General features: G+C 37.3%; 1 protein-coding gene across 3 annotated transcripts in view; it reads left to right on the top strand.

Annotated features, from left to right (window-relative positions):
* The window catches only part of BANP (BTG3 associated nuclear protein), a 261,210-nt gene that overhangs the window by 55,179 nt on the left and 185,142 nt on the right, over window positions 1–20,889 (top strand). For 2 of the 3 annotated variants that reach the window (XM_065416358.1, XM_065416359.1), the window contains exons 5-6: window positions 6,643–6,765; window positions 8,090–8,265. In XM_065416358.1, coding sequence (XP_065272430.1) covers window positions 6,643–6,765; window positions 8,090–8,265 — 299 coding nt within the window. Of the gene's footprint in view, window positions 1–3,386; window positions 3,596–6,642; window positions 6,766–8,089; window positions 8,266–20,889 lie in introns of those variants that run through there. The other variant, XM_065416361.1, reaches the window with a different exon arrangement.

Here is a 20,889-nt window from a genome sequence, read left to right as displayed (position 1 = left end):
TCTCTATATCACCAGTCAAGAGCTGAGGCCAAAGGGTTCTTTGGAGACCATATATTGCTGTAAATTTAATTTTCAGAGCACTTCAGTTGTGTTAACAATAACAGGAGTAATAAAGAAAATGTATGACAGTTATATTTATAGACACGCAGGTATTGTAAACCCCCTTAAGTAAGCAGCCTTTTTTTTTGTGGTGGTAGGATCCTCGGGTCCCTTGTACCATTATCTTACTATTGCTTAGTGGGTAAACTTTTTGAAATTTTCATTTATGAATGGTTACAGTGGACCATGCCAATGTATTAAATGGCACCCCTCAGAGAACAATAAACCAAAACAGACTTTGTTTAAACAGCTTTCCTCATTGGTTTGTGAAATTTGTCTTGAAACCAGTAAATCATCTCTGTGTGCTTGTCAACCAGTTCAAAGGCTCTCTGTGTGTAGCTAAGGCTGACTGTAACACCAGCCTTTGTACATAAACTCTGCATAAATGTCTTTTGTAATTTGGAAAATCTCTGGTTCTGACTTACATATTTGAGCTGAAAATATCAGAATGCTTAAAATGTTAACACTATGTTTTAATAAATGCTGTTTTTTGCTTTGCCTTTTTGTACTATCAATTGCCTACAACTTCATAAATCTGTTAAATACATAAGTTACTCTGGGATGATGGCTGGTGTACATTGGCCCCTGTCTGTAAAGAACCTAATCATAAATGCTATCTTTATAAAGTCTGGCATTCTGTGATACTCCAGATGCTAGGGACCCAAAGATAATTTTCAATGACTGAACCCTTGTTACATTTTATGAATAAAATTATAGTTCTGGATGACAGTCAGCTGTGGCCGGGGGATGAGAGATGTAGATGACAAGGCTGCTTCAAGCATCAGTTACTGAATGTCTGCCGGATGGAGCTTTTGACACCTCATCCTCTAGACATCAGCTTGTTATTTTCCTTTACTGTGGTGCATGATGCATTCATGTGCATGATCTTTCCTCTCTGGGACTTTAGGGACCTGATTTTTTTAAAAATTTGGATTTGTGCATTGCTTTGCAAGTTTGCATAGTAATGCAAATCCCCAAATCATGGATTTCCCCATTCACTGGTAGTTGGGAAATCTCAAGTGCTTGTACAATTCCTGTTAGAAAGATCAGCCTAGAGTAGAAGAACCCTGTGAATGAAAGCAGTGTTGACCAAGATAAAAAAAAAAACAGTAATCTGCTGATCAGAAAAAGTGAAAAGATCTGTAAGAACAGATATTCTTCTTAAACATGCACTCGGGTACCAGCGAAAGAAAAATGGTGTGGATAAAGAGTTAAATTTTTAAAATGTTTTCCTGTACATTACTTATTTGTCTGCTTGTGGGTGCAGTTCTCTGATTTGTGCATGCGTATGTGGGATTGTACATGCAGAGTAGGCTCAAAGAGGCTGTCAAAACATGAGGCTATGTAAGTTCCCCTCCGCCCATCCTACTTTCCTTACCAGTTGGAGTTTTGCTATAAATATCTCATCTGTCTATATAAGTGTGTCTAAGGATGCAAAAAGAGAAACTGCCTGTCTGAAATGTTCCTGTCTCAGTTTTTCCATAACTCATTTCCATCCATCTGGAGAAACTCTTGATCTTGTACATTATGGGAGATGAAATGTCAGTTGGTTCCTACTGTTTTATTTTTCTCTCCTAATTAGAAAACTAATCTGGGAAGGGGAGGAGATGTTGGTTTTAACGGTGGCAAAAGTTCTCTTCTTTTATTGTCTGCATTCTGTATGATTGAAAGGTGATTGTCCAAGAAAAAACAACAGCTAAGACTGAGGTATATGAGTCATACATTTTCCGTTTTAAAAATTACCTTTGGCAGGAACTTTCCTTTGCAAAGTGTACAAGGTTCTTTTGTTGTTTTTTAAAAAGTCAGAGACCAAAATATGAATACTTAATATGAATACTTGAAAATAATTATATTACTTGAAAATCATTATATTTCATGTTCATTACTTATATAAATAATATTTTGTTTAGAGGTGTCATGGATTGTTGACCTGGTAAATTTTTTTTTTCAATCCATAAATATGTATTTACCTATAGACAATGTAGATTTTTTTAAAGAAATTTTTATTGTATTCAGAGCTCAAAAAATAGCTATGAGTATTTTCTTTCCATACTCCCTCAGCTCCCTAATCTGTCCCCAAAAGTGTATATACTGGCAGCATTGATAGGAAGAGTTGTCTCATTCTTCCTGTTGCTAGTTGATCTTTCTATATTAACACAGGAGTCAACGTCACATTATTATTCGTCTTCATTGAGGAATGTGCAGCTTCTGAGAAGCTCTGTTAGTTTCTGCACTGAATATTTAGTCTGTTTATTCTGCTTCCTTCTTAAATATGGAAGAGGAACAATTTTAATAGGCCTACCTAAAGATGATAATAAAATGTTATAATATTTTCCTCTTTCAGATCTCCTAAGGCTAGCTGTGCCCAGGATTTTCATAGAATCATAGAATTGTAGGACTGGAAGGGACCTCAAGAGGTCTTCTAGTCCCGTTCCCTGCACCCAAGGCAGGAATAAGTATTATCTAGACCATCCCTGACAGGTGTTTGTCTAGCCTGCTCTTAAAAATCTCCGATGATGGAGATTCCAGAACTTCCCTAGGCAATTTATTCCCGTGCTTAACTACCCTTACAGTTAGGAAGTTTTTCCTAATGTCCAACCTAAACTGCCCTTGCTGCAATTTACACTCATTGCTCCTTGTCCTATCCTCAGAGCTTAAAGAGAACAATATTTCTCCCTCCTCCTTGTAATAACATTTTATGTACATAAAAACTGTTATCATGTTCCTCCTCAGTCTTCTCTTCTCCAGACTAAACAAACCCAAGTTTTTCAATCTTTTGACCTGGTGTAGAGCTCGTTGGTAGTTTTGTAGGTATTGTGCAGACTTCTTCATATTGTCCCTGAAAACCTTCATCTGAAGGTCCTGTTCTCTTCTAGATTTTGCATTTTTTTCTCTTGCAAGTGCAGAATTGAATTCTCTTTGACAATAGTTCTGTAGATAGCTGTTCAGAATGCTGTGGTATTGTGATTTGTTTATTTTAATAAAAAAGCCCTGGCATCTTGGAGGATGGAGGAGTGTTTGTAAAGGGGCTTTATTCCACAAACTGATCTATGAAGGCACACTCTTGTGCCTGTGTAGTGTCCCATGGATTTCAGTGGAACTCCATGCAAGGGGGCCTCCGGTGTGGAGCAAGTTACAGGATTGAGGCATTGGTGTGTAACTGTTGTCTCTTAAAAAAGTCATTATGCTTGCAGATTGGTAAAGTGGCCTAAATCATAAACTCCTTTATCTCCCAAATAGGTAATTGCTTGGGCTTGAAAACATCAGCCCAGAATAAACTTCATCTGGTATAAAGTACAGCAGCCTACCTCAGCAACATGTATTGCCAAGAGCACATCAGCCACTCTGTTGGCTCCCCTATAGGATACTGATCTAAATTTAAGATCTCGATCAAGTTATTTTTGAGGTTCTGAATGGACAAGAACCAGGTTACCTAAAGGACTTGCCTCATCCTCCGGACATGGATTGCCCTCGACAGCTCCACTCCTCAGGAATGGTAGAATGCATTAAGACTTGTAAACTCCTTCATCTTTAGGACCAGTGTCAAATTCAATAAGTAATACAAGTGTCTTTGGACTAGTAGATGAAAAGTTTCTGTTTCCATGTTCTGTATCTACCACCAGTATTTCCTGTCACTAGATGGGGTACTATGTACTGTTATTCTGAAACCAGATGTAGCCTCCCCACACTGTTAAATTAGCCAGTGCCAAAGGGTTAATAAATCTGTGTCTGGATTAGTAACCCTGGGTTTAGTGATTCCAGATAGAGCCTCTTTCTAGCTTTTTTTGTTTGTTTTTGGTTTTGCTGTGACCCAGTTTCCTCCCCAGAGAGACTATTGTCCCCAGCAATTGTTGAAGCGGAGTAGCTATTTAGTTCCAAAAGGATAACATAATACACACAATTTGGCAGTTGCTTGCTTACAAGGACTTAATCATGGTAATTGTACATGGTGTCTGTATAAGTCTGTGTGTGCACCATGATATACAGCACTTTTTCAACAAAAGCATGTTTAGTGGCCATTCAAGGAGTATAGTGGCTTAAAATCCGAATCACCGTGCTATCGCCTCACTACTTGTATTCCATTTAACCCATTTGGCCAAATTAATCCCTAGTGTAAGACCACTGATTTCATGGGCTTTTACTGGGGACGAATGTGGCCTCATACATAAATACTGAATGAAGCAACCATGAGCATGCTGTGGTGCTATTGCAGAAGAGATGGGGTAAACAAAAAATTGCAATGTACTGGCAAAGCAAAATTCACCCCAGTACTGAGGAGCCAACACACTATGTGGCTCTTAAATCCAATGTTAATGGCTTATATCAGGGTGTTTCCTCTCCATTCATTTTTAAGTTTGCTTATGTTAACTAAACTCCATCAGGCACACGTTTAATTCATTTTTAAGAGCATTTTGTTATTTTCTTAAAAAATAGGTTTTTCCCATGTTATATCAATTCCGAGTTCTAAGACTTTGGGGTGTGGGGAAGAAAGCCTGAGGACTTCATAAATAGAAGCTTAATTTTACTGCATTTATCTCTATAGCTGCAATTAATTATTCAGCGTATCCATTAAAAATTAAGCCTTAGTAAGTGACACTTTTAAACATGCATTCAAAATTTATTGAAAATGGAGGAAGTGATGATAAAAAGAACAATGTCTAAAAGAAAAATAAAATGTCTTAAAAGAGTCTCAATCTGTCCTTAAAAACTTCAGTATATAACCTGTAGTACATATAAAAGGTGGAAGAGGAGGGGAATAGAGCCGGGAAGCAATGGGAAGGAGTGGGTAGAGCAGGGCAGCTTCCAGTGTTGCTAACTTACATGATTTTATTGAGAGTCTCATGATATTCAGTGCTTTCTTAAAACTGCAGCTGCTGAAATCACGAGATTACATGAGAATCTGAGCTTTTGTTAGATAAAAATTCTAATTACATAGTCATGGAGAAATGCTTGAAAATGTGACTTGAGTGCACCATAAACACTCAGAACCCAGAAAGCAAATAAAAAGAATTTCAAATGCATTATTTAAAACAATCTCATGATTTTAGGCCAGTCTTGTGATCTTTTGAGACCTGACTCATTTTAAACGTTTGGGGTTGGCACATACAAGGCCCAGTACATTCTGTACTTGTTCACAGTTCAATTAAACCCCCTCCAGAGTATGTGAGGTTCATAGGGCTTCAGAGCCAACAGATGGTTGTCAATCTATAATGAATCCCATTTGTTATGGGCAACAGATACAATTATACATAGATTACACACACATCCCTTGGCAGCGGAGCTAGAATGCTGTTCTTTTAGCTCATAAAACACAGACTTCCATCATGAGAGATAAAGAACAACTCCCTTAATTTACTGTTAGTTCTTGTAGTATGTGGCTTATCGTCTCTGTAGGCAGGTCATGAAAGGGATGACATCACATGCATATGGAGACATACATATACACACACAAACATACAGTATGTAACAGCTGAAATAGATAGAATATTGCTATCAGATTGCTCATGTTATTTCTTATGTGTGATTCTAATATATGTCAGACTAAAGTTAAGAAAAATGAATAAATATCAGTGATATTTTTCAGATGTTGACCAATAAAAAAACAATAGAAAAAGTGTGTACAGTGATGAGAAATTAGCTAGTCTTCTCTTGCCACCCCAGCAGGAGAAAATGTGTGTGTGTTTTAAGCGTATCATTGAGTATAATGAAAACATTTAGTTTTTCACACCAAAACTATCCCATACTTTTGAAAGATTTTTGTAATGGCATGAGAATAATAGGATGATGATAATCTCTGAAACCAATTAAAATAATAAACTACATGCCAAATAAGTTTATTTACTTTACCTTTATTTTTATATTAACCCAAAATGTTACCCTATGCATTTTTTGTTTGGATCATGGAATTCTTATCAGATTTTTTTTTGCACATTAAATACACGCAAACAATGGTCTAGTCCCATCAGTAACTAAAATTAGAGACTTTTCCCTTTTCTCCGTTCTGTCCCCATGTCCTAAAAAAAATAGATTTGTTAGAAGATCAGATGTCTTCTCGGTTAAGCCCATCAGCTCAGTTTACAGCAGAATGCCTTTCCCCTCCTTTTCCTTTGGGGGAAATATTCCATTAAAATGTTGCTTTTTATTATACAATGGCCAGTTTACCTTACAAAATCTTCACCCTTGTAGTAATTCTCCAAAGCAGAAATTTGAGGGCTCTTAGTAACTTTTTTGTTTACAGACTTCCTCCTGGTTATCTTGAGTTGATAAATTCTTTATCACCCTGGAAGGGGTCACAGACTGTTAATAATTTCAGTGAAGCAGTCAGTCCCTTGGAACTGTATGGATGTCAAATATGTGGATTACAAGCGGTAGCATTTGATACATAGTAAATAGCTCTGATGTTGGGGGTGGGGGAAAAACAAACCCAGAAACAGCCTTTCAGTTTTAGTGTAAGAGTTCATTTAAATACAAAGACTGGGTTAATGTATTATTTAAAAAGGTTTGCTTCTTTACATTCTATTTCTCTCTGATTTTGTCTTGTAGTGTTGTCCCACAGACTACAGTTATACTAAACAATGATCGGCAGAATTCAATAGTAGCCAAGATGGTTGGGCAGGAAGAGCCATTGAGCAGAACAGCGGATTCTCTGGAAAATATCCTTAGCAAGTTAGTAGCAACAATTGCAATCCTTCCCCTACACTTCATTATTTCTTACAGGAAATCCAATCTACTGCAATTACAAGTGCAAAATAAGAACATCCTAGGCAACTGAGCTTGAGGAAAAAATATTCACAAAGTAGTGAAAAGGGCCAAATTGACAGCCCTGCATAGCAAAGTCATCTATCAACAGAACAGGTACAGCGCAGTGCCTCAACCTTGTGATGAGTTTTGCGATGTCGACTCTTGTCCACTTTGAACTGTACTGAGACCTACCAACTCATTAACGAAAGGACATTCAGTGGCCATCCGTAGTAATAACTTTTGTTCTGGCCAAGGCTGGATTTGACCTAGTTACTTGAAAACAAAGGCTCAGTATAGAAAACTGTTTGAAGTAACAAGCCATGCTAATTTAACAGTTATGTAAAGAAGTTTCTTTATACTTATTGGTTATACGTTGGGTATAGACATTTCATTGATAAAATTTTCAAATAGACTTAAACAGCAAACTACCTTCTGAGTAATTAACATTAGATAGTAACTATAAAGCAAGCCAAAGAGCACTTACTTTTAAACAAATATTGACACTTACAAAAGGTTTTCATCTTCTAATGCGTTTAATGTATTTGTGAATAGTATGTATAGCTTTTTTGTGCAATTTGTATAACGTTAACACATGGAAATTTATTTTAGAAAGCTGGGGTTATTGTTAAAATTTCTGACGTCTGTACAGAACATGTTTCTTTCTATAAACTTTCCTAGCTCTTTTTGGAGGCTAATGGAGTCAGTTGAGATGTCTTCAGTTCATTCATGCCATACAATTAATAGAATATACATTTTATTTAAAGCTTGCTTAACTGAATAGCTAAAAGCTATGGAAGGAAATTAGTCAATTCAGTTTTCTATAAATTGTCCTTCATCTGAACCAGAGGCAAATGGATTTATTTTTCTTTAATGTCCTACAGGGAGTCATGTTTTGATGCTTTCTGAAGAAGAAACAAAATTCTTGTGTAGCTTCTCGTGCATTAATTTTTGTTAATATCAAAACATTTTTGGGTTTTATGTTAACTTAATTTGGAGAAATATAGTATGTAATTCATTACTTGATGTCAAACACCTGCTGAATGCAAACAGTTTTACGGTTACTCTGCTACTGCAGTCTTTTTAGCTAGGTAGCTCTTAATCTAGACAGACTAGCTTTTACAAGAAAAGTCATATAATCAGTAAGAAATCGAGTTGTTAATATTTTTTAATGCACTAGTAACAGTATATTACATTCTTCGAGTCTAGAATCATGCTTTGCCAAAGTGTGAATTCTTCTTTTCTTTCTCAGTGCTGTTCCCGGTCGTAGACAGAACACCATTGTGGTGAAGGTGCCAGGGCACGATGACAGCCACAATGAAGATGGAGAGAGTGGGTCTGAGGCCAGTGACTCAGTTTCCAACAGTGGCCAGTTAGGAAGCCAAAGTATTGGGAACAATGTTACTCTTATTACACTGAACTCTGAAGGTATGTGATCAAACTGTAAGGCCATTTGAGCAAAATGAGCAGGGTGGAGGAATGAGCTAAAATTCTATCAGAAGCTCTTGAGATCATGTCACAGTTCAGTCGTTAAAGAACTATGAAAAAATGTTGAAGTGACCTATCCTATAGGAAGCATCAGATAGGACCGAGTAACAAGCCAAAATACTTCAGTTTCCTTTAACTTGCTGTTCATTTTTCTAGGCGAAAGAGCAAATTAAGTGTATTTGTAAAACTCAATAGGTATGCCCCAGAGCACAGCCCTTGATTTAACAGACTCTTTTGCATTAGCAGTATAAGAACACTTAATTTCAATGTTTTTAAATTTAAAGATTTGCAAAATGATAACTAAATACTTTGGTCCTATCTCAAAGTTGAAATAGAGAACTAGGGAAATAACTGCATTCTCTGGGAAGCATCAAAATGTACCAGTTCATTGCCTCCTGTAACTTATTATGCCATTCCACTGATGCTGAATTCTTCTGAAAGTAAACCGTTAGTTATTTTGGAAACTCTAAACAGTTTTTTAACAGGAAATTCCTATAAAAATGTATTGTTTATAGGATAGTTCTGTCAACAGTTTCACAGTTTTCTACAACCTCTACACAACCCAAAATCTCTGCAAAACAAAGACAGTGGAATATAACACTTTGAAATGTGTCTTCTGTAGACAATCTGTTATATGTTGTAAGTACTTATGGTATTAAAATACAAAGTGAATGCTAGCTGCTATATTTTATGCAATCACAAAAATGATGAAAATAGAAAACAATTAGAAGGACACATGTTTTAGGTGAAAAGTGTCATGTAAGTAAAAAAAAAACAAAACCAAACCCCAAGATCATAATAAATCATAGGTTTTTTTATAATTGGTCTGATTAATCATGTCACTAATTTTTAAACAGAGGCCTGTAATTTGAACCTTAGACCATAGAGTCTTTTAATTAAGATAATTACTCACTAACTCTTATTTTATTGAATTCATAAGTGAACCATTCCTTATATTTATTTCATATATGTTAGTTTGTATTTATATTCATGCACCACAGGGGAATATATTAGTATTTGGGTACTCAATTTATCACATCTTAATGCCTGATTTTTCAGAAAATGATGAGCATCCACCCTCTGAAAAACAGGTCCCTTTAACGTATCTTACACTGAGCACCCAAAAACTGAGGGTCTCAGAATGACTAGCCACTTTTAAAAATGTTGGCCCATGCTATTTGTTTGGGGCAGAGACTGTACATATTTAATATATACATAGGTTATTGTCACTACCAGAAATAAATGAATAATGGTTTGACTATTTCTCATGGAGAGCTTCTTGACTCTTCCAACCTCTGATATGTCTCCTGTGGCAAAATCTGCGTCCAAAAAGTAGTTTGTATTGGGGGGAAAGAGGAGATCCAAATTTTGAAGCACCCACATTACAAAATAGGCTGGCTGAGGATAGTAATGGCATTGCCATTTGAAAAATCAGGTCCTGTAGCAATGGGACTTGGAATACTTTATTTGTGCAGTTGCTGATGTTTTTGGCAATTTATTTATTTATGTATGTTAAGAAATTGAGTTTCACTGTTCTGGTGTTTACAGTCAAATTCTTCTCTCTGACACATATGTTCATGTCTTATTGGCTCCCATTGTGAGGACATTTGTTCATACTTTGTGGATAAAATCATGTGGAGTTAGTCCCGAGCTGACTGCTTCATCAGGGTCAGGGAATATCTTAAAGGACGAATGCCAAGTCATCTGCTCTCAAGTTTCAGCCAGTGTCACTCTCTGAGATACTAGATGTGTTGGGTGTACTTCAGTTTTACAGTCCATGTTCTGGACACGTGTGTTCTTCCTCGCTGGAAAAAGCCATTGAGAAGGAGGCTCAGTCAGATAAGACTGAGGTTTATATTGGTTAGCTGGGGGAAGCAACTGGAAGATGTGGCACTGATGGCATTTGGCCTTCTGATTGCTGTTTTATTGTTTGTTTTCACAATGTGGAATTCTGATCAGATCACTGGCTGCTGCTAGATGATTTGGTAGGAGGAACGGCTAGGAGTGCATTTTCCATTTACCAATGCCTAGGAGGGTTGTGACTGTTCAACTGGACCTTGCGACGGTCAGAAGTGCCTTTGTCACTTTGAGATTAGATTAGTGCAGTATGTTGCACGTGGGGCTACATCTTAAATACATCCAGAAACTAAACCTGGTGTAGAATTTGGCAGCTCATTTGCTCTAAGCAGTGAGCGTTTTACACCAGTGCTCCATGATCTGCAGTGGCTGCCATTTGGTTTCTGGGTGGAGTTTAAGGTCCTGGTTTTGACATAGAAAGCCCTGAATGGCATAGGATCTGCCTACCACTCTCCTCCATGCCACATTTGTGGCCTGCAAAGATATTAAATTTGGAGTTCCTTCAGTATAAAAGATGGGAGCTGCAGACATGGTGTTCTCAATCAGGGCCCCTTTGTATATACCTTTATTGGAGCTAGGGGGCTCATGCTAAAAATAGCTGTGTGGATGTTGCGGCACCAGCAGAGGCTTGGAATAGCCACCTGATATCGGACACAGGAAGTAGAGTGAGCTTGAGCTCCAGTGGCTAGACCAGCTTCTGTTGGTGCTGCTATGCCCACTCAGCTATTAGCATGCAAGCAAGAGCCCTGCTAAGACAGGTCTCTACCTGGGCTGGGGGGCTTGCTCCCAGCTGCAATGTAGACATATGCCTTGACTTTGGAACTCATTTTCACCTCCTTCATTTACCTTTGTCTGAGGGCACGTCTTCACTACCCGCCGGATCGGCGGGTAGCAATTGGTCTATCGGGGATCGACTTATCGCGTCTAGTGAAGACGCGATAAAATCGATCCCTGATCGCGCTGCCGTCGACTCCGGAAATCCACCGCGGCAAGAGGCGGCAGCGGAGTCGACAGCGGCGCGGCAGCGGTCGACTTGCCGCCGTCCTCACAGCCAGGTAAGTCGACCTAAAATACGCCACTTCAGCTACGCTATTCACGTAGCTGAAGTTGCGTATCTTAGGTCGACCCCCCGCTGTAGTGTAGACCTAGCCTCAGTCTGTTGACCAGTAGAGTGTACTGCAAACTCTTTGTATTTTCCCTAGCTTCCAGAGAGCAGGGAGGATGATGAGTAAGGGGCTTTCTTGCTGTTATATTTTTACCTGGCTGTAATTCGTTACGATGAGTTAGGTGCAATTGGTAGAACAGTAAATTATAACAATTGTATTTCTAAATATTGTCAAGGGCCCTAGAGGATGTGCTAAACTTTTTTTATTTTGTAAAACGGAAATTGAAATAAGTAATATAAATAAATATTTATTTTATTTTGAAAGATTAATGTCACATTTATGTGTTTGTTTTCTCCTGAAGATGGCCTTTGCAAAAGTCTAATGTAAGTCTGACTAGTTTCTGAGATGAGAATTTTGACGTGCCCAGTGTTGTCAGAAAAGCCAGTTTGTGACATTGTAATCCATATACAGTTAAATACTTATAACAGCAAAAAGGTATTCAGTAACTGTTTCCTAAACTCTTGTCAGGTGGCACTCAAATGTTGCATATTGCAAAGACTGTGCACTTTCTGGGAAGAGAGATCCTCTGCAATTTAAATTTCAATTATTTCATGTTTTACTGAAATTGGGCTGATTTCCCAACTACTCAGGCTTTCAAGATGGATTTCATTTTCCTGGGTTTAGGGCTTTTTCCTGCAAGGGAATCTATCTACAGGGGAGGCTGCTGTTGCTCAGCACCTTGCCAAAACCAGCCCCTTAATCCTCTGCTCCTTTGGAATGGCAAAATTCATCTTTTGGAACTACCCCGTTTTTATCAGTGAAATACGACCAAATGGTTTATTTGTTAAAATTTCATACAGCTCTGTGTCAGTTATTTGTTGCAGGGACAAAGTTTCTAATACTATGAAAATATTTGTTGCAATCTGCCCTCTTTGACATGCTTGTTTGGCATAGGTTTGTACAGAGACAGATGTTGGCCTTTTATGTGATTGCTGTATATGTAAATGTAGGTGAAACAGCTAATCCATTAATGTCTTGCATCCGATTTACCTTGGACCTTTGGTAGAATCATCCATTAAAAATCTCTCTGAGGTTTATGAATGCTTTGAGAAATGGATTAGCAATTCCCCCTCTGCCCCTCCTTCACTGCAAGATTAGAGAAAGCTTTGCTCAGCTGCAGAGAATACTATGGAAACGAGTTTACCATATGTCACAGAAATTAAATGATTAATAAGAAAAGTTCTGCAGAACGATAGATCTGTCTTGCAGATTCATTTTCTTTACTGATAAAAGCCCAAAGTTGCAGTTTACTCTTATATTTTGCAAAGAGCAGATTTTTGAATGGCAAAAGTTGTTCAGAGAAATCTTGAATGATCCTAAAAATTTGTACTATTTCTTGAGAGGCCAAAATGGCACAGAACAAATAAGCCTATCTAGTGGCAACAAACATTACCTAGTCCTATCTACTTTACAAAAATAATCATGTTTAAACAGGTTTGTGAAATGCTATGGTTTCTGTCAAAGGATAGTCCCAATCCTGTAAAGGGATCCACGTGGACTGACCATTGTGGACCTGCAGAGATATAAGGGTCTGTCATTGCCCGTTTAGATGCCTTTGCAGAACAGCACCCATATGATAACATTTATATTAATTGTCAGTATATACAAAACCCATGTTATAACCATGTTGAAGAGCCATGTTTTAGCTCTTGTAGATTACTAGACTAAAACACAGTTTTCCAATATGATTGTAACATGTTTTTTTCTATCCACAGAGGCAAGAATAAACCATGTTAAACATAGTTTGGCCACAACTGGCTTTGGATATGGTAATTTATGTTGTGACAGTGTGGATAAGGCCAAAATTATGTCAAGACATACCACAGGCTTTCAAGACATATCACATGATAATCCTATCTGGGGGATGTTACTGTGCCTCATTCCTTGTAGCTTGTGATGCTTCATAAACTAACCTGGAAATTATTTCAAGTCACTATATCTAGAGACTCAGCACTACGGACCGGATGCTTGTAAGGTGCTGAATGCCTCCTCAGAGGCAAAGGGATTTAGCACCTTGAAGAATCAGGTTCATAGTATTGGATAACCACATATTTAGGTGTTTGTTCGCTGTTTACATAAGCCATTTTCCCCTACCCAATAGTCTTTCTCAGTCTTAGCAACACAGTTTGTGCTCCATATCTGAAAAATCCAGGTATTACTAGAGGTGCACTGAATCAAACCCCCAGATTCAAGAAGCTCCAAGTCATGAATTTTGAAGCTTGTTTTTATTAATAGTTATTCAAAATAGTTTTGTATGTGCAGTAAAGGATGGTCTTTGTTTCTTAATAAAACAGTCTGCTTTAAAAAAACTCATAAAAACCTAAGGTATTTACCCATATTATAAATACAAATTATTGCCTGCAGAATTTCAGTTTTAAAAATTTTGCAGTAATTTATATGAAAAAAAGCATTTGAAAGTGACACGCTTTTAATTTTTATATGTTAAATTTCACCCCCTTAAAATGGGGCTCACAGTGGAAATACTGACGACTTAGTGAAATACAAATGGGACTGTAGTAATAAAACTGGTGCATATGAAGTAATCATGCTGTATTGAAGATAAAGCTCAACAACATGTGTTTTTTGGAGAACAATATCGGTCAAGAAATTCCCAGTGTGAGTCCGTATTAAACAGGCTGAAAGACTTATTTTAAATAATAACCATTACTTTCTCATGTTCTTACATTAATCCCATATTTTTTGGCATAGAAAATAGCAGGTGCATCCTTAATTAGTCCACTAAGAAATAACATTCTTTATACTGAACTCATATTTTACCCCTCAGCTATTAATAACACTGTCAGCAAAGATTAGCCTATTGTCATTTTGAGTGTAGGCTTAATAAAGAGTGTGTCTTGTACAGTATATAACATCTTAGTTACAGCCTGAGTTTATCTCTTGGGAGATCAGAGAAGCGTGGTGTGTGAGGACTGGTTGTATGAAGAGTAGTACAAGGACATGGCGAAACATTTTAGATTAAAAACCATGTGTCTGAGGATGCGTGATCAAGTAATGTTGATGCAAGTTGGAAACCTTTACTCCAGAGTGTCTCTTTTGAAGAGACTACCTCTTCCAGAAATAATATTGTAAAAATAAACGCCACTGGTTTGCTAAGTGATTAAATATGGGTGGTGAATCAACTTAAAAATGGTGCTTTGTTTGGGCCTTCCGTTTCTGGAGTTCTGGGTTTAAGCCTTCATTTGATTACTAAGTGAAAATAAGTTTGTGCTCACCTTAGTCCACATCAGAAAATCCCCCATTCAGTTTGGCATCACTAATAGTCTCATACTAGAAGAGCTTTAGACTGGAATAGCAACTGTGGCAGTGCTGATGAGGGGTTAGGCTCACATCTTGGGTTGTGTGTGGAAGCTGCACAGAAACTGCTTATGCTAGCTGGTGTCATTAATCTTTTTGCTTTCATGAACATCAAATGTACACATACTTAACAAAAAAGGTTTAAAAACCTCCTTGAATCATTTCTACTTATAGCTGCCCAGTAATTTAGTTGGCACTGATGACTGATTCCCCCGATTGTAATGCTATCACTGCTAGGCCTGGTCTATACTGGGGTGGGAGGAAGGATTGATCTAAGTTATGCAACTTCAGCTACGTGAATAACGTACCTGAAGTCGACGTACTTAGATCTAATCACCGCGGTAAATCTACTGCTGCCGCTCCCCTGTTGACTCTGCCTATGCCTCTCGCGGCGGTGGAGTACAGGAGTCGACAGGAGAGTGCTCGGGGGTCGATTTATCGCTAGACTAGACGTGATAAATTGACCCCCGCTGGATCGACCGCTGCTCGCCGATCCGGCGGGTAGTGTATACATACCCCTAGACTGAAAGATAGTGTGTGTTGGTTCAATAGCACGCTGATGAAACAGGCTTGTATTATTGAAGTGCTTCCCTGAGTCCTTGCCATTGATTGAGTGGCAGTATAGCTACAAACTTTTTATTCATACCGTTGAAAGGGAGCGATACTTTAAGTTGAAGAAGAAAGCAGTCTTAGCATGAGGAAGTACTCTGTCAATATGTATCCAGACTTTTGTGCAAACACCTTTAAAATTATAGTAGAGGTCAAAGGAATTATTGCTGAATTGAGAAGCAAAGGTGAGATGCAACACCTACCACCTATGCCTAGGAGAAATGAGAAACTTGGATAATCTGAATTTTCTTTTCAGTGCAGCTGGAAAAACAGAAAAGTTTTTGAACAAACATATATAGTACATCAACCAGAACATATACTGTAGTTACAACTATTAGATCTTTAAAGCTGCTAGCAATATTTTTTTTCTTAAAGATGAGACTAGTTGAATATGTGTGCCAGTAATTCAAACTTCTCAAGACTTTAATGAGGGTACAACATGTACTTTTTAAAGTTTATCATCCATGTGTTCTTTTTTAAGATATATTTTGACTTTTGTGTGTCTGGGTCTTCTCTTGGTTATTATTTTGAATAAAAATCCCCAATTAACTCACTGCCTTTACATAAAATATTTCTGTTTATCAGAAACTGAGGAGACAGCTATTTGATTTAGCTGACATGGTTTATCTGAACAGAATATACTCCCCCCCCCCCCAATATTTAATCACTTCCAAAGCAAATTAAGCTAAACTGAATTAAGGTCACTAGAATTCTAAATGAGTGTGTCCACACAAGGGACAGTTTAACTAATCCACGTTAAATTCTCATTTGAATTCATTTGAATTAATTTTCCTGAGTGTCCCTGTATAGCCAAGCCCTAATATACCAGTGAAAACAAGAAACCAAAGTTATGCAAATTTTAAAGCATTGATTATATGTATCTATAGGAAGACAAAATAAATAATATAAACAATTACTCCATTGGAATAAATGCCAAGAATCATAGCCAAATCTCCAGTGGAATACCAAAAACATGTGATTGAAAGCTGCCTGTCTTTTATCCTGCCTTCTGAAGTTAAATCTTTTACAATCATTTTATATAGTATTTTACACTCCAGGGGGAGCTCTGTGTCAAGTGAACGCAACTAAAGCTTTTTTGGTTGCATCTAGTTTAATTTACACACTTTTAAAAAAGAAATTTAAAATGTTTCATAATGTTTGATTAATTAATATTTGTAGTTGATATAGACCTAAGAAGGGAACTGAAATATAAATCCTTTTTCTGTATGGGATTTTCTTATTTTTTATGTAATTTGCCTGTAAAATTGTACATACATTTTATTGAACGTCCCACTCTGGTTAAAATAGATTGAAGTCTTTCTAGGTGATATAGGTTAAAACTTCCAGAAATGCTGAAGTGACTTGAGCCTAAATCACATTTTCAAAACAGAGTTAGGCACTTAACGGCTTACGTTTCATTGACAGTTAATGGAAGTAAGGCTCCTGAGTGCCTAAAGTCACTTTTGAAAATGGAATTTAGGCTCCTAAAATCAATTAGGTGCTTTTGAAAATGTTACCTATAGACTGAATGATGTGTGTTTAAACACTCTTTAGATCCATGACAGAGTTTGTTGTTATCCTTTCATTGTTGAATGTGTGCTCAGGGTAACACAGAGCAATATTTGGAGGAATCATTGGATTAGAATCGGCTAAACTGCTGGCTCTGTTGTGACTTTTCAATTTACTTTACAGTTATGATGAGAAAAATGAACTGTTTTAGTCTTTTGCTATATGCATTTCTAGTTGTCAAGATCATAAATATGAAGATTATATCTTGAGGTGGAAGCACATCAATGGAGTGTCCATCTGCAGTGAAGTGTTTTCATATGAGTGACAAGGTGATAGGTTGAATATTTGTCAAATGTAGCATTAAATGTTCATATAAATCCATTTTTTCCCTCTGAAGTATGGCTTTTAGATATTTGATGAGTTACCCGAATGTTTCCATGTGCACGCTGTTCCCATCTGCTTCAGAAGTCTTTTGGATAACAGTCATTCTCTGAATATATAGACATTCTTGTTTCAGTACAAATGCTTACTTAAAAAAACATTCTTATGAGTTATAGCATGACCTGTCAAGTATTAAACAAAACATTTTGCCATGCCAGCATTTATCAATTTGAGTAGAGACTGGTCTTCTCAAAAGTTTTGGTGGATAAAAACAGAGTTAACATTCATGAAAACCAACGTTTTTTTTTCTTTTCTCCGCTTTCTCATCAGGCACTGTACATTTTTCTTACTCTAGAGGAAACCTGAGTTTAAGACTGTCCATAGAGATCTTTTTCTTTTCATTGTTCTTAATTAAAAGTAACTTTTTTTGACAGTGCAGATTTTTTTAAAGTGTATTTTGTTTTGTTTTTTAAAGATGAAAGGTTAGGGGGGAGAGATTTTATGACCACGATTAATTTGAGGTTGACATTAGTGATAGATAGATGTGCCTTTGTTCTCTGTTTTGTTTAGCAGTCCGATATTATTGTCACATTAACATTTTCTTAATGTTGTTTTGGTGGGCAGCATATTCTCAACCTTTATTTGACTGTTGCAACTTTTTTGTCTGAGAACTACTTTTAGTTAAAGTTTATAAAAAAAATAAATCAATCATTCTGAAAATTCTCATTTAAGATTCTGGTACCCACTTTACGCTGTCCCCATTTATCTTCTAACGATGGCTCAGAGACCCTCACCAACTGCTACTTACGGACTGGTTGTGCATAGGAATTCCAGCAATATATATTTTTAGGTATATGGTGCATTTACCCACACTTGGTCTTTTAGCTTCTATTAGGTATGGGATGGATGTGTGTCTGTTATATTTTGGGAGGGTGTTGGGGGGAGAAAAAGGGAAGAATCATTGATCTACGCTATCTTCTGGAAAGGCCCCCAAAGCATGGAATAAGTTACACTTTCTGAGTTTGTGTATCTTGACTACAGCTGTGTGAATAACCAATATTTTTGACTTGCTGACAGTTCTGAATAATCAGAAAAAAAACTGGTTTGGGTTGAACCAAAACTGAAGATTTTCAGAGTTTTTGGCAAATTGAAAAAGTCAGGAAAAATTTGTTGCGGTATTTTTAATAAAAGCAAAGGCAGTTTCTGAAAGAGACAGTATTAAAGGCACAACCTCAGATTATCCTGATGTGAAGGAAATATAGGAAGAATACTAAGAGACCAGTATGGGCTCATCAAGAGCTCTTTAATGACCTGAAAATCCAAAAGGAATTGTATAAAAAGTGAAATATGGATGAATTGCTAAAGAAGAGTACAAAAGAATAGCACAAGCATGTAGGGACAAAATCAGAAAGGCTAAGGCACAAAATGAGGTATTGTGTGAAGAAGTACTTCCTTTTGTTTGTTTTAAACCTGCTGCTTATGAATTTCATTGCGTGACCCCCGGTTCTTGTGTTGTATGAAGGGGTAAATAACATTTCCTTATTCACTTTCTCCACACCAGTCATGATTTTATAGACCTCTATAATATTCCCCTTTAGTCATCTCTTTTCCAAGGTGAACAGTTCCAGTCTTTTTAATCTCTCCTCATATGGAAGCAGTTCCATACCCTTACTCATTTTTGTTGCCCTTCTCTGTAATTTTTCCATTTCTAATATATCGTTTTTGAGATGGAGTGACCAGAACTACATGCAGGATTCAAGGTGTGGGCATACCATGGATTTATATAGTGGGATTATGATTATTATTGATCCCTTTCCTGATGACTCCTAACATTCTGTTAGCTTTTTTTGACTGCTGTGGCACATCGAGTGGATGTTTCCAGAGAACTGTCCACAATGATACCAAGAGCTCTTTCTTGAGTGGTAACAGCCATCATTTTGGATGTATAGTTGGGATTGTTTTCCAATATGCATTACTTTGCATTTATAATTTCATCTACCATTTTGTTGCCCAGTCACCCAGTTTTGTGAGATCCCTTTGTAACTCTTCACAGTCTGCTTTGAACTTAACTATTTTGAGTAATTTTTTATCATCTGCAAACTTAGCCACCTCAATTTCCACCTGTTTTTCCAGATCATTTATGAATATATTGAACAGCACTGGTCCCAGTACAGGTCCCTGGGGGACACTACAATTTACCGCTCTCCATTCTGAAAACCGACCATTTATTCCTAGCCTTTGTTTCCTGTCTTTTAACTAGTTACTGATACGTGAGAGGACCTTCCCTTTTGTCCCATGACTGCTTACTTTGTTTAAGAGCCTTTGGTGAAGGTCCTTGAAGTCCAAGTATGCTATATACACTGGATCACCCTTGTCCCCATGTTTTTGACCTCCTTCAAAGAATTCTAATAGTTTGGTGAGGCATGATTTCACTTTACAAAGGTTGTGCTGACTCTTAGCCAACAGATAGATTACATTCCACAGTTAGTAGTTCTGCAATTTCATATTTGAGTACCTTCAGAACTACCGGGGGAATACCATCCGGTCTTGGTGACTTATTACTGTTTAATTTATCATTTTTTTCCAAAACCTCCTCTATTTGCACCTCAATCTGGGACGGATACTGGAACAAATTATTAAACAATCTATTTGTAAGCACCTAGAGGATACTAGGGTTATGAAGAATATCCATCATGAATTTGTCAAAAACAAATTGTGCTAAATCAGCCTAATTTCCTTTTTGACTGGGTTAAAGGGCTAGTGATTTCGGGGTGAGAGGAGGAAGTAGTAGACAAGATATATCTTGATTTTGGTAAGGCTTTTGACACAGTTCCACATGACATTAGGGTGACCAGATGTCCCAATTTTATAGGGACAGTTCCGATATTTGGGTCTTTTTCTTATATAGGCTCCTATTACTCCACACCCCCTGTCCTGATTTTTCACACTTGCTGTCTGGTCACCCTACATGACATTCACATAAGCAAACTAGGGAAATGTGATCTAGGTGAAATTACCTTAATGTGGGTGCACAATTGGTTGAAAAACCATACTGAAAGAGTAGTTATCAATGGTTCGCTGTCAAACTGGGAGGATGTATAGGGCAGGGGTCTGTGCAAGGGTCTGTCTTTGGTCCAGTACTATTCAATATTTTCATTAATGACTTGGATAATGGAGTGGAGAGTGTGCTTATGAAAGTTGCAGATGACAACAAGCTGGGAGGGATTGCAAGCAACTTGGAGGATGGGCTTAGAATTCAAAATGACTTTGACAAATTGGAGAATTGATCTGAAATAAACAAGATGAAATTCAATAAAACTGATAAAAGGTTTAGAAAACCTGATCTATGAGAAAAGGTTAAGAAAACAGGGCATGTTTAATCTTGAGAAAAGAAAACCGAGGGGGGACCTGATAGGTCTTTGGATATGGTAAGAGCTGTTATAAAGAGGGCTGTGACAATTATTTTCCATGTCCACCAAAGATAGGACAAGAAGTAATGGGCTTAATCTGCAGCAAGGGAGATTTAGGTTAGATGTAAGGAAAAAATTTCTAAACATAATAAGGATAATTAAGTTCTGAAATAGGCTTCCAAGGAAGATTATAGAATCCCTCTCATTGGAGGTTTTTAAAAACTAGTTGGACAAATGCCTGTCAGGGATGATGATCTAGGTTTACTTGGTTGTGCCTCCATGCAGGGAGCTGGATTTGATGACCTCTCAAAGTCCCT

This window comes from Emys orbicularis, chromosome 14 (genome assembly GCF_028017835.1).
Source record: "Emys orbicularis isolate rEmyOrb1 chromosome 14, rEmyOrb1.hap1, whole genome shotgun sequence".
Lineage (NCBI taxonomy): Eukaryota > Metazoa > Chordata > Testudines > Emydidae > Emys > Emys orbicularis.
This window is presented reverse-complemented; position numbering and strand designations above follow the sequence as displayed.